Source organism: Arvicola amphibius, chromosome 2 (assembly GCF_903992535.2).
Source record: "Arvicola amphibius chromosome 2, mArvAmp1.2, whole genome shotgun sequence".
In the NCBI taxonomy this organism is placed as follows: Eukaryota; Metazoa; Chordata; class Mammalia; order Rodentia; family Cricetidae; genus Arvicola; species Arvicola amphibius.
The window spans coordinates 189,982,158-190,000,293 of NC_052048.2; the positions used below are offsets into that span (position 1 = coordinate 189,982,158).

At 45.7% G+C, this 18,136-nt stretch overlaps 2 protein-coding genes across 2 annotated transcripts; one reads left to right on the forward strand and one right to left on the reverse strand.

Annotated features, from left to right (window-relative positions):
* Positions 1–10,666: 10,666 nt before the first annotated feature.
* Positions 10,667–16,179, reverse strand: Nobox (NOBOX oogenesis homeobox). Its single transcript, XM_038320479.1, has 9 exons — positions 16,143–16,179; positions 14,377–14,701; positions 14,189–14,265; positions 13,757–13,863; positions 13,361–13,467; positions 13,043–13,128; positions 12,580–12,811; positions 11,967–12,262; positions 10,667–10,977 (listed from the first exon to the last, which is right to left on the reverse strand). Exons 1-9 carry the CDS (start codon positions 16,177–16,179, stop codon positions 10,667–10,669), a joined length of 1,578 nt encoding a protein of 525 aa, XP_038176407.1.
* On the forward strand, positions 11,090–11,296 carry LOC119808134 (protein transport protein Sec61 subunit gamma-like). The gene has a single exon (XM_038320480.1). The coding sequence runs from the start codon at positions 11,090–11,092 to the stop codon at positions 11,294–11,296; it is 207 nt and encodes a 68-aa protein (XP_038176408.1).
* Positions 16,180–18,136: the final 1,957 nt, after the last annotated feature.

An 18,136-nucleotide genomic window follows, 5' to 3' on the forward strand; every position in this document is an offset into this window, starting at 1 on the left:
TGTGGGTGCAGGTCCTCTGGAGGAGTAGCAGATACCCCCAACCACTGCGCCATCTCTCCAGCCCCTCTGGTTCATTTTCAACCAAACCTTTCTTCTAGCTCCTTCTACTTCTGCTCTTAAACCGCCTGTTACTAGACAATCTCAGTACCAGAACACTGTCTCATTCCTCTTCTCCAAGATGCTTCCAGAACAAGCACAGTGTGTCCATCCTAGGGTTGACTTTTCTTCTCATACTTGCCCTGATGGACAACTCTGTGTGGTTCCTGGCCTAAGCTATACTTCCCGTGCACACAAGCCTACAGGCTGCCTTTGGTCCTCATCTCTGACTCCAATTCCATATTTTTTTTCTTCACATAGGAACTCAGCCTTAGCAAACGCAAAGTATCTTTCTTCATGCAAATTGGCTGTGTCTCTTCACTAAAACATTGATTATTTCTGAAACTACTGATTCACTTTCTGCTTGTCCCCTAGCTAATTTCCTACCGTGTTCCAGCAATTCTAACCTTAGCATTCCCCAGGTCTATTCCCTCTTTAGTCTTTGACCTTGCCTTTCCTTGGGCATCTTGGAGGCTAGTTCAGTCATTTGATATAGAGTCTTTATATCCCCTCTTTAAATCTGCCAGTCTTCTGTTCATTTCTCTTTTGAAAGCACAGATGGGAGACAGACATGCCCATCAGTTAAAACAGCCAGCGCCTGTGTTTGTTCAAAGAATGCAGTCTGAATACCTTGGCCTAGGCTTCTCCCTAGTTCCACTCCAGCCTCAGCTTCCCTCACAGCTTCCCACCAGCCGCTCCAGCACACAGCATCACCCTGAGCTCCCTCATCCTCGTCCTGCACTTGCTTCTGCCGGGAAAACTGCCCTTCCTTGCTTATTCAAAGGCTTGCTCTTCCTGCAGGAGCCAGTTCTATAACCGGGCTCTAAGCTTTTTCAAGCTGCCCCAGTGCACAGATAAAGCTGCTCTTTTTTGGTGCTTCTGTTCCCTTTGTTCTCGTGGCCAGCTCCACACAGCCGGCCCTGCTCAGCATTGCCCCTTGCCTTTAACTGGTCCTTTGTGTTGGCAGCCTGCCCTGTGAGACTTGCAGTTCCCAGAAAGCTAGGAAGACATTTTATTCATCTTTGTATCCGTCAAGTACATTTGGTGCCTATAAATCCCTCTTAACTGCTGGAACAAATGCCTTCCCTTATTTCTCAGGGCTTTGTTGTAAAATCCAAATGGGAAGGTATTTATGACAGAGCAGTGTACACTACGCCACAAATATAAGAACTAAATCTCCTTCGGTGTCCCTCTGGACCCAAGCACGCACTACTCCTGTACAAACAGAGAAAACCTTCCCTCCAAAGGAATCAAATTTATTCCTAAGTAATCATAGTCATTTAAGACTTCAGCTAAATTGTCTTTTGTAGCCTGTTTCCATCCCATGTTCCATTAATGCAGATGATGTTTAAGTAGGCATTTAGAGTCTACTCTGTGTCGTAAAGTTACATAAACATGAAATATTCAGCTGACAAGAAGAGATAGGAACCAAGCGGCTTTAAAATTTCCCGAAGGAAAAAAAATAATAATTGTAAAAAAACAGAAGCCCGTATGGAGGAATCTAAAGCTACAATACTGGAAGAGGAAGGATCGGGGGAAGTGGCTGGAAAATGTCAGCAATGAACTGCTCAGAAGCCTGCCGTGCAGGAGGTTGAGCAGATACAAAGGCAGACTCCATGGTTTATAAATCATGGGCTTTTCATGGGCACACATATCCTTAGCTAAGTGCTACAGGACTCCCAGATTGAGTAGATAAAAATATCTGACGCCTCAAAATACAGCTGGTCTATTCTTTAAAAAAAATCATTTGTTGCTTATCTGAATTTGCTACTTACCTGAAAAGCCAAACTAAAAGCCAACTGACTTTGATAACTAAATCTTTGATAGGATGCTCTAGGGCATTTAGGGGAAAGGACTGAGCAAAGATGCCCTACTGGGCCCTTCTGACTAACCAACCAGAATTTTTAGGCACATAAAGAAATTGGTGATGCATTGCCATCTAGTGGGGATAAAATGTAGGGGACCTAAACAGCTGTGCTGACATTTACTTGACTGAAATTTCTCTAGCATTTGCAAAGAAGGGTGGTACCCTGGCTAACAGCCAAATGCGTGCTGCTAGAAGATGTGTCAATCAGGGGCGATTGGGCAGGGGACCGTGGAGTGAGAGGCTGGAATGTGCTTGCCTAGGGGTGAGGGAGCAGTGGACTTCCCAGCGTGTGGAAACTGGTCTCCCATTCAGGAAAAATACAACAACAGAAAACCGCAGCAAAGACAAGAATGAAAAGAAGTGCAAGAACTTTCCAAAGGAGAATGCATGGGGGTTTAATCCCAGGAGATAGCAAAGAGCAGGGTTGCTGTAATGTAGCTCCTGAGGTAGTTACCATGACAACTGATGATAGACAAAAGCCTTGATTCTTATTTCAGTCTGTTCGATCAAGGAAGGAAAGTGATCTAGAAATTAGAAGGTTTAAGTGAAAAGTAAAATGAATAAAAGGTGGCCTTGGAGCCTAAAGCAGGGCATCATAGCTAGCTTCAATAATCCCATCCTTTGTCTAGAGGAGAGGGTCTCTAAGACTTGATAGAGGCAAATTGATAGATATTTAATAGATACTAATTTCTATCGAGCTGATTATTTAGGAGCTTCGTGAAAATACACGTAAATGTAAATGTAAATACTTCTATAAGAGATTTTTGAAATGTAGGTAATGAACAGTTAAAAAAAAGTAAACATATAAAACCAAACAATCAAATAACCACCTGCTGGTGAGGATGTGAGGAAAGAGGAATCCCTATCCACTGTTGGTGGGAGTGTAAGCCTGTGCAGTCATCATGCAAATCAGTGTGAGGGTTTCTAAGAGTCATAAAATCCATCTACCATAAACCCTACCACTTTTAGCTAGGCAGTGGGGGCACACCCCTTTAATCCCTGCACTCAGAGGCAGAGGCAGAGGCAGAGGCAGAGGCAGAGGCAGAGGCAGGTTGATCTCTGTGAGTTGGAGGCCAGCCTGGTCTACAGAAGCTAGTTCCAGGATAGGCTCCAAAAGCTACAGAGAAACCTTGTCTCGAAACAACAACAAAAACTCTACCACTTTCAGCATATACACCAAAGACTATCTTACTGCAGAGATACCTGCACATCCATGCTTATTCCTGCATTGTTCACAGCAAGGAAATGGATGTCTATCCACAGAGGGATGGAGAATGAAAATGTGATATGTATACATAACGGAATTTTGTTCTAGGCATACAACAAAAATGGGACTTACAGAAAAATGGATAGAGATCGTATTATATTAAATGAGGTAATATAAACTCTGAATAACAAAAATCACTTCATATGCAAATCCTAGTTTATGTTTATATATATACATATTTATATATATAAATGTATGTTTGTATGTATATAAGTGGGTGCAAGTGTGAGTATAGGCTACAACACTAGAAAAGAAACCACAAGAGGGAAGAACAGGAAGTTGAAGATGTGAGAAAGGCAATATGATAAGTGATCAAAGAAAAAGAAAAGGAGGTTATGGGGGCAGAAGGGGGCTCAAGGAAATGAGTGAGAAAAGGGGGTAAAAATAAGTGACACTGTGTTTCAAAATGTCTTAATGAAACACTGATTAAAATAATATTTGTCTTATTTTTTATTGCTGTGATAAGACCTCATGACCAAGGAAATTTGTAAAAGGAAAGCCTTTATTTGGGGCTAAGAGAAAGTGAGTCCATGACCACCGTGGTGGGAGCATGGCAGCAGGCACAGTGCTAGAGCAGTGGCTGAGAGCTCACATCTTGATCCACAGGCATGAAACAGGGAGCTAACTGGGAGTGACGGGTACTTTTGTAACCTGACATCCCACCCCGGTTATACACCTCCACCAAAACGGCCACACCTCCTAATCCTTCCCAAACAGTTCACCAATGTGGGGACCAAACCTTCAAATATGTGAGCCTATGGGGACCATTCTCATTCAAATCACCACACTGTTCTTACAGGCATAAAAGATAGTGGGTGTCCCTCAAGTGCAAAGTATTTGTTATGTCATTAGGTTGACATCTGGTTGCATTACAGAAAATATGTTGAATTTTATTGGGTCATAAAAGCAAGTTCTCTGAACATAATATTTTGGAAAATCTAACAAAGATGGCTTTGGATGATAGTACAAATGAAGATTCATTGCTAGTTTAACACTAAGTGCCAGTAATAGATTATTTTCCAGGTGAATGACAGAATATCTAATACACTCTTATTGTCCTGCTTATTAATTTAGCAATGGTTGAAATATAAAATATCCAAAAAAGCACTGACTTTCAATTAGAAAAAAATTTCAAATAGAACAAAAACTTCTAAGATGGGTGATATCCCATAAGGATTTCAAAATGTCTTAACAAGATCACGAAGAGCTATAACTAACCAAATGAAGCTGAACAGGTGACACAAATCTTAGCATATTTAGATCTGAGATGAGATGTTATTTCTCCAAGTACAAATTGGAAGTGAATCAGACTCAAAACCTCTTTTACTAAAATGTCCTGGAGGCTGTAATTGATAAGAATATGACCATGTTTCAGGGACCAACAAATCACCTCACCAATGTTCTTTACTAGAGACCCCATTAGCAGAGACCCTACTAGACAGACTGCAGTAAGCAGCATGGACAGCTTTTGCCCAGGTAAGGTCCAGGCCTGACATCGCCATCATTCCTCAGAAGAACAATAGAAAATCACATTCACCTGATCAGAGACAAGGAACCTGGAGCCCAAGCCGTGTGAAGGCTGAGCAAAGCGGTTCCGGCATGCCTGAAGAATGAGGGGCCTTCAGGGATTGCACATGGTCCCTAGTGGTCCCAGCGTTAGTTTATTCTTTGTGCTGCCTCAGGAGAACTAAACTCCTCTCTATTCTGGGAAGCTAGATTTGGTTTCCTTCCAGAATCAGGAACTTGAGAGGCAATTTGTTCAAGAGTTTTATGAACTAGCGTTGACAAAGACCCACGCTGTTAAGATGTCATAGAGATGATGGGGTAGGAGTGCTTCCGGTGTGTCAGTAGCTCAGGCTTAACAGCCTAGGAAGTTCCTTCAATTTCTAGTTTCTAGGCTTCTAAAGCACGCCCATCATTTCCTGTCTTCAGGCCATCTTTCATTTTTCGTCTTTCAATACTTATGTCTACTTTTAGTAAAAGTATCTACGTTTAGATTGTCTTACACTTGGTCTAAGAGTTGTATATTAGGCTACATCTTGAAGCTCACCAAGTTTCAGTTTTTAAAATTTGCCTGTGTGTGTGTGTGCATACACACTCCACCCACAGGCATGTATGTACACTCACATATGCACACAATCACACAGGTACAAACCCATACACATGCGCACACACACACACACATTTGCCATATACAGGATGCTGCCAATCACAGAAAGGACCCCAAACCAATCCCAAGCTGTAGAAAAACGCACAGAGTGCTAACTAGACAGTATCTTTACCAAATTTGAGTTTTGACAACAGCTGAATAGGTGCTATCTGATGAGAATAAAAAGTCTTTCTCTCACGTACCTGTTTCAAGGTTGCTCATTTCCTGGGCCTTAAGAGACTGAATGTAAATCAAAAGGATTTGTGAAATGTCTCCTTTAAAAGACTTCCTTGTGCCCATAATAAGAGACATACATATTACAAGCTATACATTTGAATGCCTAAGTTAAGGACATTGCTACTGATGCTGTGACTCATGAGTGGCAAAGAATTGATAATTACAACACTAGGCTGCATTTTTCAACTTGGTTTATAAACTCCCATATGTGTTCCTATCAGTATTCATGTAGGATTAATTCTAGGATTCCCCTGGAGGCAAAAATAGGTAATGTTCAAGTCTCTCCGCTGCAATGTCAGTGTGCACACAATCTATACGTATTTTCTCGTATACTTTGACTAGTGTCTTGATTATAATACCCCAAACAATGCAAATAGCTATGCTAAATGACAAGGAAAATATCTACACATGCTCAGTACAGACGCAATTTTCTTCCAAGTAGTTTTGGATTGCAGATGATTGGATCTAAAGCTGTGAATTAGAAGGGTTGCCTCAAAGATCAATGGAGAAGGTGACTGTGTACCAAAGATAGTTCTTTTCCACATCCAAATAGTGGCCCCTGGTGGTTCTTATAGCCATGGAACCAAGAACTATTTTGGTGAATATGTAAACAGTTCATTTTAAGAGGGTTTTTTTGTGAAAAAAATATTCAATAATCAAAGCAAATCCTAATTTAGGAAGTGTTTTAGGCTACCAGAGTTGGATGCTAAATATAGCTTTAACTTACAGGGAGGTTGATTCATAGCGGGAAAAGACTTGGAAAAGGGGATATAAGACTGAACTTTGTCACATGCTCCCTAAACGCTGAGAATTAGCTGTTTTAATCCAGCTGCCACTCAGTGCTGAGAATAATATAATACTCTTAATATGATCACTGAAGTTTCCCTTCCTAGACTCTTATAGATCTGTCGCTCATGTAGGGAAATGCTCCTTTCTACGTCTCCCCTTCCCATCACTTAACTCCTGCTACAAAGTTTTGACCTTCTTTAACTCTCCCCTTGCGTTCTCTGGATATCATTTAAGTCACCTGCACCTTGGTTTCCCATGAGAAATACCCTTCCTACTTCCAGGGAACACTCTCCCATCTGCTACAGCCACAGCAATCCTTTCCTGTTATTAGATCCACCTGCTTCTTCCTTGCCTCCCGCACTGTAGACTTGATGGTGACTATCCGTCTCCACATGAACACAGATCTCACGATGCTCCTTACAACCCACAGCCTCCTTCTCCCTGCCTGTTACCTCTCCCTGCTGTTCACCCTTGATTTCACTGTCCTGATGCCCGCTCACCTACCCTCCCCTGAGTTCTCCCCAAGTTCCTTATATCCCCTCTCCTTTTCTTACTTGTCCCTCCTTTTCTGCTCACTTAATTAGTACTCACACATGTAGTTCCTTCACATTCTTTGTATTCTCTTTACACACTTTCTGGCCACACACGTCCAACTGTCCTCCTTGTTTATTTCTCCCCATCATGTGCATTTTCTCCTGGTGGCTTTCTGCACCCTGGGGGACAAATTTATACCCATCTCCCTAACTTTCAATTCCTTGAAGCCTCCTCCTTTGTGAGAATACTGATCTTCAGAACTCTGCTCTCCATTTCCCCCTTTTGAAGCCATGAACCCCCAGTTTTCTCTGGGTGCATATTTTCAGTTCGAGCTTCTTTTCACCTGGAATTTCCCTGTTCCTCCCAACTATTTTCTCTGGGTCTCTCACTTATCTTTCTTACCTTGGACCTTCGGGTCCCTTCACCTGACCGTTTCTGTATCTGGACTTTAATAGAATTTGAGGATGGAAGAGAATAATCACAGAATGAAATCTCTCACCCAGTCCATGTGCTGTTATTTCCTACAGTCTCTACCCTTCTTTCTGGTCTCATTAGGATCCATTCCTCTTGCATCTTTACTATCCTTACTGTCTCATCTTACCATTATACTAACGCAAGCACTCATACCCAGAACCGGTATATCTTTCTTCCTTTGTTGTGGATCGGTCCTTGCTCCAGTTTGTCCATATGAGAAAAGAAGTACTTAGCCCTTATGCAGGCCTGAAGTTTGTCTGCAAATAACTGGAGGACAGGCATTCAAACACAGGCATGTTCTCATGCTCCGTCCATTTCCTCCTGACCTCTTGAACCCATTGTATAGTCATTGAGAAAAGATATTTTTGTCAACCTGCTGTTTTCCCTCCTCTTCCCATACTCCAAACCATTACCATAGCCTCCTAGATTAACTCGCAATCACAAAGAGAAGCCATAAACAAACAGACCTGCACAATTTCAGACTGTGGCTGAGTAAGAACCTGTAGTTATTAGCATATGTATTCTTTCCAGGTACCTAGTCACATTCTTTTGGTTCCTTTCCCAGCTATGGTGTAGAAGACAGAGAGACCCTTGGGACCTTCATCCCAACCCGGTGATGTCTGTGCTATCTAAAATAAGACATACTACGACATCACCCTAGCCAGGGAAAAACCGCCTTCTTGCTATACTATTTCAGGTATCCTCCACACTTTCTTTATTCCTATTATACCCACCCTTCGTCAGAAAATAATTTGGGGGGAAGTTAGGATTCACAGCAACAGATTTAGACAGCTTCATGCCCACATCCAATAACGTCCATACACTCACATTTCTCCAGTGATCTTGAGGAGCCCAGACTCGCTTTTAGTTTTGGGTTTGGGAATAAACTATTTTAACAGCAGAATTAAAGGAAAAATCATAAGGTGCCCAAATCCCTCCCCCTTAGTGAAGAAATGGACCCATAAAAATGCCAGGCTCTGGACGGTGATACACAGTGGGGACCTCCTTTAAAGATTACATCTAAGAAACACCCAGAAGTGCAGTGCCTGGCGCCTGTCTCCACTCTATGCGCCACCATACAGTTTGTGAACTGGGCAAGGGGCTGGAGATTGAAACACACAAAGACTCACAGAGAGAAACACAGGTCATCATTGATGCCAGAATGCCCCCTTTATTGTGTTCAGGGGCAGATTATATAGAGATAGCCACGCCCCAGCCAAACCCACCAGAAACCACTCTCCTGCCATCAGGAACTCCTGAAGGTCTCGTGCTCAGAGCAGCTGTAGTTACTCAGATCAGGGAAAAACAAGTTGTTTACAAGAAATTCAGGATCTGGGGTCTCACTGCTCCCAACATCTCACCCCATAAATATATATATATATATATATATATATATATATATATATATTTAGAAAAAAAGAGCAACTAACCACATGCAAATCCCACAAGAAATCCAACTGCTCTAATAAGCTGGAAAATGCCTTAGCGAACATGCTCATTCTACAGTCAGCATGAATGATATATGCTGATGCCAGAGACAAGATAGTCACAGCAGCAGTTGACTATTCAACAATTTCAACTGCCCTGAAGGAGGCTGCAGCAATAACAATAGCGGCCACCCGTGGTGATCCTGAAGTCTCCAGGATGGTTTGGCAGTTCCTCCTGCCTCTGCCTCCTTCAGCAAATCCTACTGGCATGTGCCACCACAACAGGCCCAGGTAGGATGCAGGCTCAGAGACCTTCAGCAGCTGCTACGTGGGTTTCTCGGGTGCTGCGGGAAAGCCTACCACTCGGGCCACAGCCTCTTGGCTGGGCAGAACCTAGAACTGCCACTGCCTTCTCCTTGCCCTGCTGCTGTCTTCTCTGTGCTCTAGTTTTGTCTTGGCTCCAGCATTTGTGGTCGCATTTGTTGATACTCATGGCACCGATGTGGCATCCCCCAGGCTGGGCACCGACTGGGCCAGGGTAACCACAGCCACCTAATCTAAGCTCTGCTCCAGCTGCCTTCTAGCCCCAGCTGCATTTGTTCTAAGTCCAAACTGGTGCATGGAGTGGAACAGAGCTCAGGAAAGCGGGCTTGCTGTTCTGGAACCACTGAAGGGGCCCCCACTTAATCTTTTAGGGAATTTGAAGGTCTTCATCCTATCTGGCTGCTTCCTGCTGAGCGGGGGCTCTGCATTCTTGGGAGGTATTTTACTGCAACATTTCAGGAAGTCTTGGTGAATCAAACCACATGAATCTCGAATAAATCCTCAGGTTTTCATCCTCTGTGGAGACAAAAGCAGAACCTCTTTTCTAAAGCATGAAGTCCTTAGGCCTGTACTTTAAAGTCAAAATACCTTTCTTAGCAGTTCCTAGAATCAAATGTCTTTCTCCAGTACAACACACAAAAGACAATACAATAACATACATCTGTACACATTTTATCTTTTTGAGCTGTATACATTCTATCTTTTGGAGGCCTTCAAATTACCCTCTCACCTCCTGTTTCAGAGGGTATCCCACAGAGCGTCTCTGGGGATGAAGAAACACCATTCCCCAATCCACCCTCACCATTCCCGAGGGCGACCTCTCAGTGTTCCCTAGTTCCCAATCTTGGAGGGACTTCCAGTTGCAGCGCATGGCGCCCGTCAGCGCTCTATGCACCACCATACAGTTTGTGAACCAGGCAAGGAGCTGGAGATTGAAACACATAAAGACAGAGAGACACAAGATCATCCTTGATGCCAGAATGCCCCCTTTATTGTGTTCTGGGGCAGATTATATAGAGATAGCCACACCCCAGCCAAACCCACCAGAAACCTCTCCCCTGCCATCAGGAATTCCTGAGGGTCTCGTGCTCAGAGCAGCTGTAGCCACTCAGATCAGGGGAAACCAAGTTGTTTATAAGAAACAGGATCTGGGGGCTCACTGCTCCCAAGATAGAAGTAGTCAGAAGCACAGCTCTTTCACAGAAAAACACCCAATAGTTACTGTTTTATTGCATATACTGGACACCACCTCAATGTCTAGGAAGGAACTAAAGTCACAGAAAGTGATGTAACATTTACAAGTAGCATGGCCCAATTCTCTTCAGAACTTCTAAGGGTTAAAGGAGAAAAAAATTGCCAGCTCTCTTCCTTTATAAAAACCCAGGGTAGGAAGACCTTGGGCTCCCATACCAAACCAGTCCATAGTCTTTCCAGTCTTTCAGTCCTGCTCTTTGCATGAGTGCCTCAATCCTGTTCTCCACAGTCCCCCGACAAGGACCTCTTCACTCTTTAGTCCCAGGGCCATGGCTATTCTTAATCTTGTCCCTCGCTTCCTCTGGTATGGGCTGCTCAAAAGAAGAGGCTGTCTGCTGTTCTGGAGTTTTGTTCAGTGAGGACCCTGTCTCTGGTCTAGTGCCTTCAGGAAGCCCATTGAGTTCTAACGGAAGGTGCTTGCTTATAGGCTGAGCACATGGAGCTGGAAGCAGGTCTGGAAAGTTGCCCTCTGCCCCCATAGGGTGCCCCAGAGTCTGTGGGCAGAGTGGACTGGGGAAGGGAGGTTCGGGCAAACAATGGCCACTCCAGGGTCCTGGACCTGTGGAGTCAAAGAATATGGGAATTATTGGACAGGACTAAAAACATTGAAAACCGGTCCTCTCCTAAGCTACGTGTCTTTGCCTCCTCAAGCCACTGTCCCGCAATCAGTCATGGATAAGGTAGTGCAGTTTGTTGAGCCAAGTCAGCAGTTCGTAAAGGACTCAATTCGGCTGGTTAAAAGATGCACCAAGCCCGACAGAAAAGAATTGCAGAAGATTGCCATGGCCACAGCCATAGGATTTCCTATCACGGGATTCATTGGCCTCTTTGTGAAACTGATCCATATCCATATTAATAACACTATTGTGGGTGGCTGAGTGCTTTCTCTTCACGAGAACTAGGAGCAAATGAGGGTGTGAGAAGCTTATGAAGTAAAAAGTTGCCTGCATACTTTGTGTTTTCCCTTCCTTTTCCCCTCCCCGAGAGGTTTTGTATTTCTAAACTAAAATTTCAAAATAAACATTTTTCTCATGATAAAAAAAGAAAAAAAAACAATGAAAACCACTAAATTGTGTGAGTCTCTTTCTCCTTCCTCAGGCCCAAGATTTAGGTCCTATTGCCCTATTGCAGCCTGGGTGAATCGTTAACACAAGCCTCTCCCCTAGAATTAGACAGGCTCAATTCCAAGCCCTGTGATTTAGTAGACTATAGGTCAAGGCCAACGGCTGGCCCATACAGGCACCAAGGAGATCCAGAACCACCAGGCATCTCTTTCATTCATGATGGAGGGCTTTGGGAGTTTTAGAAGTCTAAGTAGTTCGACATAATAGATGCCATTTCTGTATGAGGTCCTTTTGTGCATTATTTCTAATAGTCACCAAATCCCAATGCCAGACCAACGGAAGTTTTTCAGTCACTACAAGCAGGGGCCAGAGGTTTGCTCACTACCCATGATCTGCCTCATTCTGCCTTCTAGATTAAGGAGGCATTGTGTCTTTCTCAACTTCAGACAAAAGTGGGGGATCTTCCTTTCCAGTCCCAACTCACCCATATTTCCAGTAGGTGGCTGTAGCAAGATCTGACCTGGTGGCAGCCCTGCGCAATAATCCTGTAACGTGTCCCCACTGAGGCCAAACGGAAGTGAGAAGAGAGAGTCTTCCGGTGGTAGAAAGCTTGGAATGGGCAGAGGGAAGGGGGGCAGATAGGGAAAGTGGGGCTGAAAGGGTGGGAAGAGAGGGGTCTGCGGAGTCTGCGAGAACTGGAATGAACCCAGCTGACTGCTTGCTTGATAATCCTGAGGCCCCAAGTCTTCCAAATTTGAGCAGGTGGGTGGGGAGGTGATGCTGTGGGGTACAGGGGAGTATTTAAGTGAGGTGCAACAGTGACCTCATTCCCAGTAAAAAAGACCATTCCCTCTGAACCCCCTCCCTTTCTCCATCTCTGTGACAACATCAAACCCTGGATGTCGCCGGTGCCTCATCTCCCATCTCCTCCTCTCACCACAAACCCCCTGCTCTCTGCTTCTTCTCATTCTTTCCCTTCTATTGCTATAAAATATTAGATCATTCTTACCCAAAACTCAACACATCTTTTAACTCCGCATCACATAAGCCCTCTCAGCCCTTTCCCTTCCCGCCCCCCCCCCCCCGCTGTCCCATACCTGGTACCCCAGGACCCACAGGGCCTGTCCTTTTGTATGCTGTTACTTCCAGGAATGTCCCTCAGTGGAGGTATCACTTGAGGAACTTGGATAGGACTAAGGGAAGGAGGAAGGTTGGTCCTTCGAAGAGGTGGGGGGCTGAAGAGTGGTGGGGTGATTGCCACCCTCTGAGCACCCTCACTGTGTTGAGAGGGGGTCTGAGTCTGGTCAGAAGTCAGCAGTATGGGAGGCTCTAGGAAAATATGGAAAATAGGAGCTTTCAAGCATAAGAAGGTGGGCATAGAGAGGCATCTAGGATACTGCTGGATGGCAGGCAGTGTAATACCCAGGGAACCCCGGCACGGGACCCTGGAGAGCATCCCCACTGCTACCTCTATGGAGCGAGGACTTTCTGTTCCAACTGTCTTCTTAGCTTTCATCTTCCCCCACACCCCAGGCAAACTTTCTGAAAGTGGTAACTGACCTGGCAAGGCAGCCAAAATGTGCTCTGGAGGAACAGGGCCAGGTTCTAGGTCTGTTGGCACAGGAGCTAGAAGCTCAGGAGCAGACCTGGCAGCAGAACGGACAAGACTATAGCTTCTATGGCCACTGGATTTAGAACTCAGATTTGGTGCCAAGGAAAGGGCCAAAGGCACCAGCAACTCCTTGACTCCAGCCCAGCTCAAATTCCTTGAAGGATTAGTCAGTAACCCCAAACACACCCAGCTACCAACATGACCCCCAGAACTCCTATGTGCACCCCACTTCTGCTTGGTGTGAACAACCCAGGAGCTATTCTTACCTGTGTTGACTGCTGTCAGCACTGGGGGCTACAGAACCATCTCTAGTTTCCTTCTCACTCAGTTTCTCTACTTTTCGCCATTTTGCCCTGCGGTTCTGAAACCACACCTATGGACAGAGGAAGGGCACCTGAAACTTGAGAATGCTGGCAGAGACTGTCTTCTGTGTCACTGTGGAGGAGACTTTGCTTGGTTCCAGCTACCTCTTAACTTGGAAATATAAAAAGATCTCTGTGGTATCATCCTTCCTCGTTTAATTGGTTAAAGCTGTGGCCCATGGATCAGTTGGGACACCCCTGCATCTGAGACTAACTTCTGTCTCTATCCCAGCTGAGACTGAACACATGCCTCCCTCCCAGCTTCGATATCACCCCCACTGACCAGCCAGCCCCCTTTACCATGATGCGTTGAGGGGTGACCCCCACCATGTGGGCAATCTCTCGGCGTTTGTCACCGTCTGGATAGTGGTCTTCCTGGAATATCCGTTCTAGTTCCTCCAGCTGGTCTGCAGAAAAAGGGGGAGGCTAGATACCACAGCAGGAGAGAAAAAAAAGGAGATGCCCATTGGGCACCCATAGCAGTTATGGCCATGGGTGCTAAAGCAAGAGCCATGCCTCTCAGCATGCATAGTGTCATATATGTATTCCTGACTCTTCTCTCCAGGTCTAACAAGACAAGACAGCTTGCCTGGTCTTCCCTTCTGGGGTCAGAGGTGTTGGTGCTGCCATGAACAAAGAGAAACATGCAACAAAGTGACTAACCATACCCCAGCATCTCCTGGGGCCACACTTTGCACAAAGCTACAGTTTCCTCTACCTTTCTGGACTAACCTGAGCGGTACAGGGTTCGAGTCTTCTTCCGAAATTGAAAGGTCACTTCTAGGGATTCCTTCAGGTTTTCCTGTTGGCTCTTCTTGGCCAATGTACTGAGGACACTGGGGGCTAGGCCTGGTTCAGAAAGCATAGTTTTGTGTGTAGCATAAGTTGAGTGACATCTTGAAGATAACGTCCATGCTAACCCCGTAGTGTTAGGCTTCCTGAGCTTACCGGGGACTGCAGAGATGGATGGCTTCACTCTCTTTACCTCCTTCTCTAGGAGAGAAGAAACTTCTTTCTGGGGCTGGGGACTACGTGCAGCTGGTGCTGGGTCTTTGTTGTGGCACCCTCTGCAGGTGCCATCCCTCATTAACTCTCCAGAGGTCTCCGACAGTGGTCTCTTTTCAGAGCCAGCCCTGGAGAATGAGGACTGCTTGCCTCGGTCATCTTCAGGAAGTGGGGCAGAACCCTTCCATGGTCCCTCCGACTCCAGCCCAGTAGTCCTGGGCTTGCCTCCAGCATCCTGGCCTACGGAGAGCACCAACCACTGGCATTAGAAGGTGGAGCCCCTTTCTCCCTACAGCTGATCAATCTGCTGTGAGAACCTCCTAAGCTTTTATTTTCCTGTTTTTCCAAATGAGGCTGGAAGGGGACACGGAGGATGGATTAGATGCTGCAGTTGTAACCACAACCATAAAAAATTCGTTGCTACTTTATAACTGTAACTTTGCTACTGGTATGAGTCATAATGTGAACACCTGTGTTTTCCAATGGCTCTCATGTGACTGGGACCCCTGTGGAAGGGTTGTTCAGTCCCCCAAGGAGGTCACAGATTGAGAAGCACCAGATTAGCTGCTCCATCTGCTTTGGAAAATTTAAACAACTATGGCAAGCCTGTTGGGGTCTTAATGTGAGAACTATGGAAAGCTGGGTACACATTTTAGTTTTTCCCAGACATCAGAGGTTCACGTTCAAGGGACAGGTACCAGTTCTGATCTTTCTAATAAACAACTGTTAGGGGAGGAGTGAGTAGAAAGAGAAAACCAGACCTATTATTCTGGCTTTCCTCAGACTAGCGCCCTCCACCCCGCGCCCCCAAGCTAGGCTGCCCCCACTCTTCCACTGAGTCCAAGTCTTTTACAGGTGAGGAAAGGCGCCCATTCGGAAGGAAAACCCCCTTCACACCATCGTAAAACTTGCCCCCTCCCAACTCTGAGCCCACTTAATATGCGCCCCCTGGACCTATTGGAGCCCCATGAGGCAGGCATTTTCCCACCAGGTGATGAAATGGGGGCCTGAGGAATAATCCACCCAAGATCAAATAGGGCTGGGGTACAGGGGCACTGGTTGCCCTTAGCCACCACCTGGAACTTTTCCCGGGATCCCAAACAATCCTCTTCTTTTCTGTGTATACTGCTGACAAAATGAAATTTACTTCAGGGAGTTTTCTGTCATCTCCAATGAAACAAAAAAAAAAAAAAAATGTGGAAAGGAAGGCTAACTAAAGCCTTTGAAGTTGCCGCTAACAAAACAGAACTTTCTAACAATACATAAAGCTCTTGGGGGCAAGCCCTGACTCTGAAGCTTCTTCCAGCTGATTCTAGATATACCGTGGAACCACTTCAGAGAGCTGGAGATGGGGTGCAGCCAGGGGGTGAGGGGATCAGGGTGGACCAAGGGACACTCGGACAAGTAACAGTTTAGGAGGGCTTGTAGCACAGTAAGAAACATGCTACAGAGTGGACGCTCAACAAACTTGGACCTTGTTGGATTAACGTACTGTACTGAGAGAGGTGAAGAGTCTCACAACCTAGATTAGAGCAATGTTGGAGACCTAAAAAAGGTGAGGTCACCTCCCTTTCCAGCTATCACCCATAGACCTAAGCAGCCTCTTAAGGCTGACAGAGTGGCCAGCAGACCACACGGGCTCAGTAAACCCTCACGAAGGTTGACCCTGATGCGCGCTTACCCCGCGTTTTCCTGCAGAGTTTCTCCGTGGGCTCCATGGCACAGACTTCCACCTCTCAGCCCGCCCTGGTACCACAGGCGCAGCCTTAATGAAGTCCGTGGGGTGGCCAGGTGTGTGGAGTCTGCACAGGCCAGGGCGCGCGCAGCAGGAGCTTGCGCCCCCAATCCCACCCCCAGGGCGAGGCACAGCACACCTGGGGTTGGGATGAGGGGCCGGGAGATCCATCCTGCAGTTTCCTGGCCGCCTCTATGCAGCCCCACGCGGGACCAGATGCCTGTCACCCTCCTAGAGTTGGGGCAGGAACAGAGCGGCTGCAGGATTGCAGGCCCGCTGCTGGGGTGTCTTTGAAGGTGCGGTTCTCAGGCTCAGCACACAGTCAATGGGCATGATTGGGGTTACCTTCTGATCCTTGTGTAAGGAGATTTCTGCAACTACTCATGAAGAGAGTCTGCGGATATGAGGCCGCCCTATCTTCTGCCTACTTCACGAATTTTTATGGCCCAAAGTCCGAACTGATTTGAGTATCCTTAGCAATCAGAATCGGGGGTGAGTGACAGGAACGAAGCTGAAAGTACCCTAGGCCTAGAAAAGATTACCTCTTGAACCCCGCCCAATTTTGGGAGTACAGATGAGGTTCAAGCTAGTCCAGGTTTTCTTATTAGTCTTAGTCATTTAGAATCAGTTTTCTAATCTAAGGAAGAAAGAAGGACTTCTGGATCGTGGAAGGCTTCTTGTTTCTCTTGGGAAAAAAAAATCAAAATTTTTAAATTCTTACTTTTTCTTTCTTCTACCACGGGAGTAGGAGGGGCGAGGAATGCAAGTGCTGGCCAGATTGAACCAGCTGCTGTGAGCTGGAAGGTGGTGAGGGAGGCGTCCTGCCAAGAGCTCAGGTGATTTGCTTTTAGCATTTCAGAGCTTCTGGACACCAGGCGATTCCGGGCTGTATCAAACAATCAACTACCAGGACATTTTCCTGTGCTTTAAAATCGTCTGTGAGAGTCTGCCTCTACATACCTGTGGACTCCGAGAGGCTGTGGGACTCTTAGTTACTTCTGAAACATAAAAGTGTAAAAATAAAAGTGTAAATTGAGGGCCAGTAAGATGGTTCAGTGGGGAAAAGCGCTGTTTTCTCAAACCTGATAACCTGAGTTCAGTCCCCAGGGACAGGAAGGGGAGAACCAACTGCTGAGAGTTGGCCTCTGACTTCCATAAGTCCTGGGTGGTGCACGTGAATACATACACACACACACACACACACACACACACACACACACACACACACACACAAATAAAATAAAAAATAAAACTGAATAAAATTAAAAAGATTAAAATGCGGACTAAATAACTTCATAGCAATATAATCAGAACTTCAAGCCTCTGCCCCTTCAGAACTTCAATTCCTATGCCCCCGATAAGATTGTCCCCCTTTTCCGGGAGAATTCTTGACACAATATCCTGTTTCTATGCTAGAAAACCTGAAGTATTCTAGGTCACGCAAGCAAGGAATGGAAGCAGTGAAGGGACTCTCTATAGGAAAAACAGGGATGATTTGGTAGTGACCTGGTTGTAGCTGGAACACTGTGCTTACCCTGAGTACACATTTAGAGGACAACGACGTTGTGCCAGCAACTGTGAGGGAAATGATTGCATACAGAAGGATTTTGGGAGACACAGATTAAAACACTAGTTCAGGAATGGGTCATGCCAGCACTACACAGTCGCTATCCATTGAGTAGGTGTAGACTCGGTAACCCTGAGCAGCAGAGTCTCTCCTGGACCAGGAAGCATTCTTAGAAGTGCTGACCACTGTGCTGTGTGACTTACCCTGTCAGGGCCTGCCTAAGATTACAGGTAGCAAGCAAGCCTTAGGGTAAGGGCCTTCCAGAGGCTGGCCCCCTGTGCCCCACACCCGAGTGAACAGAACACTTAGATCTAATGTTTGTAAAATTATTCTGGAACCCAGCCATCAACCAGGATTCCTTAAGGAATCTGTT

What these genes read in the sequence shown, in the direction of transcription:
- Nobox (XM_038320479.1), bottom strand. Translation starts at nt 16,179, where the DNA reads ATGGAGCCCACGGAGAAACTCTGCAGGAAAACGCGGG. An exon ending in TCGAACCCTGTACCGCTCAG is followed by an intron (nt 13,864 to 14,188) that starts GTTAGTCCAGAA and finishes CTTTTTCTGCAG; the next exon opens with ACCAGCTGGAGGAACTAGAA. An exon ending in TGTGGGTCCTGGGGTACCAG is followed by an intron (nt 12,263 to 12,579) that starts GTATGGGACAGC and finishes TGTACCCCACAG; the next exon opens with CATCACCTCCCCACCCACCT.
- LOC119808134 (XM_038320480.1), top strand. Translation starts at nt 11,090, where the DNA reads ATGGATAAGGTAGTGCAGTTTGTTGAGCCAAGTCAGCAGTTCGTAAAG.